The sequence below is a fragment of the Empidonax traillii genome, unplaced genomic scaffold, assembly GCF_003031625.1.
Source record: "Empidonax traillii isolate 1590-97213 ecotype Southwest subspecies unplaced genomic scaffold, ASM303162v1 scaffold248:size1534464, whole genome shotgun sequence".
NCBI classification, from domain to species: Eukaryota; Metazoa; Chordata; class Aves; order Passeriformes; family Tyrannidae; genus Empidonax; species Empidonax traillii.
In genome coordinates this window covers 901,255-904,510 of record NW_020955441.1, presented here as the reverse complement: position 1 = coordinate 904,510, position 3,256 = coordinate 901,255, and the positions used below count along the sequence as shown (strand labels likewise).

Sequence of the window (3,256 nt, the reverse complement as noted above, 5' to 3'; positions counted from 1 at the left end):
CCAGTATCTCTGGAAGCCATGCCAGAAACAATCCTGCTTGTTGGTGGGTTAATCTGACAAGTGGCAATATTAAACATCGCAGAAGATATGCTTTAAAAAAAATGAAGCTTATTCTAAGTCAGCAGCCATCTGCAGAAAGTTGGACACCAGCAAGGGAAAAGCTTGTGTCCAAAGGTGAACTTCATGTTCGTCCTCAGGTTTCTATATTTGACAGATCTGAAGTTTGGCAAGCAGAGCTTGCTTTTGTGCTTTTTGTCCAAATCATATGAGTCTGATTCAGTATTTACTGAATGCCACATGCACTGCACGAAGGATGACCAATTTGATACAATAAAAAAGTGTGTGTTTACAAAGGACCTTAAAATACTGCATTTAGCATACACATCTGAAACATCAAGGCAAGTCTGTTTTAGCAACAGGAGCTGGCTCTACATAAGCTATTTAAAACTTAGCTAAAAGATCTGAAAGTAAATTGTTTCATGAAATGTCATGAAACCTAGTATTGGTTTAGTTTAAAGAAAAATTCACTCTTCATAAATTATTTCACTTGGTAGATTGCTAAAAAAATACACAGAACACTTTTCAAGGGGGAAAATCCTATTTATAGTGATGTACTTATGAACTCCATCAAATACCAGTTACTATGAGTTGTTACTATGTCAGATGATATGGCCAAGTTTTCTTGACTGACTTATTAGTGTTATATCAAATGAGGATTTCAAAAGTTCACATCAAATATATGACCTTAATCATGTTGGCAACATGCTTATTATTTGATTGTTTTGAATCTTTGCATATGCAAAGTTCTTACCAATGAGTTGTAAGCAGTTAACTGACAGCTCACTCTCCAAACTGAACAGTCATGGGAATTTTTTTTGTTGTTGTTGTTGTGGTCATATAAACTTATTCACTGTATTGGCTACCAAATCACTGTTTTAAAGTTTCATACACACTAATGTAAAGTAACAACTTTTTCTGTCACATTGTTATGAATAAGATGAGGAACTGGTCATAAATGGTCAATGAAAAGGCAGGTACAACAGGTAGATGACCACCCAGAGGTCCATAATAAACGTATAAACTGCAAAAGAGCAACTACTACTGACAATTTTCATGCCACTCTGAACTCAATCACAATTGAAACCAATTGTAGAATTTTTGAAACATAAAATACTATTAAGGCAGAATTTGTTGAGTGCTGTTTAAAGCTTACAGAGCATTACCTTCACATGCTTTCCCATCTACACTTGGCAAAAATCCCATGTCACATTCACAGCGATACCCTCCAGGGGCATTGAGGCACTGCCCATTTTCACAGAGATTCAAGTTTTCTGAGCATTCATCAAGGTCTGTAAAAGGAAAAGAAATTGCAAATTTACAGTAAACATGGTTTTCTCACCAACATATGTGAGCTGAAGCTGCAGTGTTCCAAACATTTTAACTACTCTGTTAACTCTGAACACTTGCAGAGGAAACTGCAATCTAGTTCTGAGCAGAGGTTACTACATGTAACAGCTCAGTGTATTTCCAACATCTTGAAAACACAGCTTCTAATCAAAAGGAAAATCAGAGAGAGCCACAGACTGCTGAAATAGCTACAGTTAATAACAATTGGAGGCAGGACACAGGGTCAAATTTAGACTCAGAACGAGCACGTGAAATTTATTATTGTTTCTATTACAGCAGAGCCTAGAGGCAGTAATTGGGAAAAAAAAAAAAAAAAGAGGTTTACTGTGCAATGAGCAAACATATGGTAATAGGCAGTTCTCCATGCCAAACATGCAAAAAACTGACAAAAAGTGGCATGAAAAGAACCTAATCAAAATTAAACTGCAGGTTAACAGCTGATGAGAGAAACAGCCTTGCTACTGGAGCACGCTTGCCTTCAGACAGATCGTGGCCCTTACTGTTTAGCTGACATGTTACACATCAGAAAAACACCTGCTTACTGCAGCAGAGCCTGGCTGGCACTGTGAGCTTTGGGAAGCCCACGGCTGGTGAATCAAAAGTAGCACCTACAGAGTGAATGCTGCACATCCTGGCAGAGGGCCTACAGCACACTTGCGTGCTCTAGTTGGGACTCCCAGCCACCTTTAGAATCCAGGAACAATAAAGTACCCAAATTTCCAAAAAAAATCAAGTTCTACTGAATGCAGAAACTCCGTAGGCACTCAGCTGAAGGATGTAGTTTATGGACTCCTGGAAATCATCACATGGGAAATTAACAAAGAGCACTGGGTTAGGAAGGCCACTGAGGAACCTGAGTCTGATTCAAGATTAAATTATAGGGAGAGCATTAAACAGAATCCCAGGGTTCACTTATAATTTGGACTGATTCTAATTCAGCCTTAAACCTGATGAGCCAGATTCTCAGATGCCATAAAAACCTGCTGTAGTTGATAGAGTGCTGCTGACCTGCACCAGCTGAAAACTTGGCCCATGGCATGGTTCTGCTCCGGACAGCGTCCCCCTCCACAGAGCAGCACTGACAGCCCGAGTGCAACAGCTCCTCATGACTAAGCACACAGGAGCTAAGCTGCTCTTCAGAGTCAAAGACTGAAGTGTGGGTGGGAAACATCTCTCTAGCAAAGTTTAATAATTACATTTACAGTTTATAAAATGAGGTTTCTGAAGCAGCTACTTTCCTCATTCTGCATGCCAGCACTGCATCTTGACACCACCTCTCAGGATGATGCAGTAAAGAACACAGCACACACTCACTTAGGGAGAGAACAGATATTTTTAGGCAATTTTATGAAGCAGTTTTAATGCATATGCCCTATTATTGAAGTATTAAGGTGAGGGGCCAAATAATATGTTCAAGCATTGTTTTAATAATTTTGCCACTCACTCCAACTAAAAAGGAAAGTTCAGTGAAAAACTGCATTTTTGTCAAGTGAAAAAAGAGACTGATTTAGAGTAGGTATAATATACTGTATTTCTTTCAAGTTATGGTAACCTAGGTGAAGGAGAAGGCAATGGACAATGACATATTAGTGCGTAATTTCAAACGTTCAAAAGCTATTTTTGTGTATTGGATCACAGACTAACTCAGGCTGCAAGGGACCACTGGAGGTCATCTGATGCTTTCCTAGGAAAGCTCACCTGTACAAGTGAAGCCATCCCCAGTATAACCTTCTTTACACAGGCAGCGGTAAGAGCCCATTGTATTCTTGCAGTCAGCATGTGGGCTGCACATGTGGGTCCCATTGGAGCACTCATCCAGATCTTTAAAATAATAAAAAGGGGGGAAAAA

General features: G+C 39.4%; 1 protein-coding gene across 2 annotated transcripts in view; it reads right to left on the bottom strand.

The window, feature by feature from the left end:
* Nucleotides 1–3,256, bottom strand: part of FBN1 (fibrillin 1) — a 149,131-nt gene that overhangs the window by 34,583 nt on the left and 111,292 nt on the right. For both annotated transcript variants that reach the window (XM_027888943.1, XM_027888942.1), the window contains exon 34: nt 1,224–1,349. In XM_027888943.1, the coding sequence (XP_027744744.1) occupies nt 1,224–1,349 (126 nt within the window). The remainder of the gene's footprint in view (nt 1–1,223; nt 1,350–3,256) is intronic.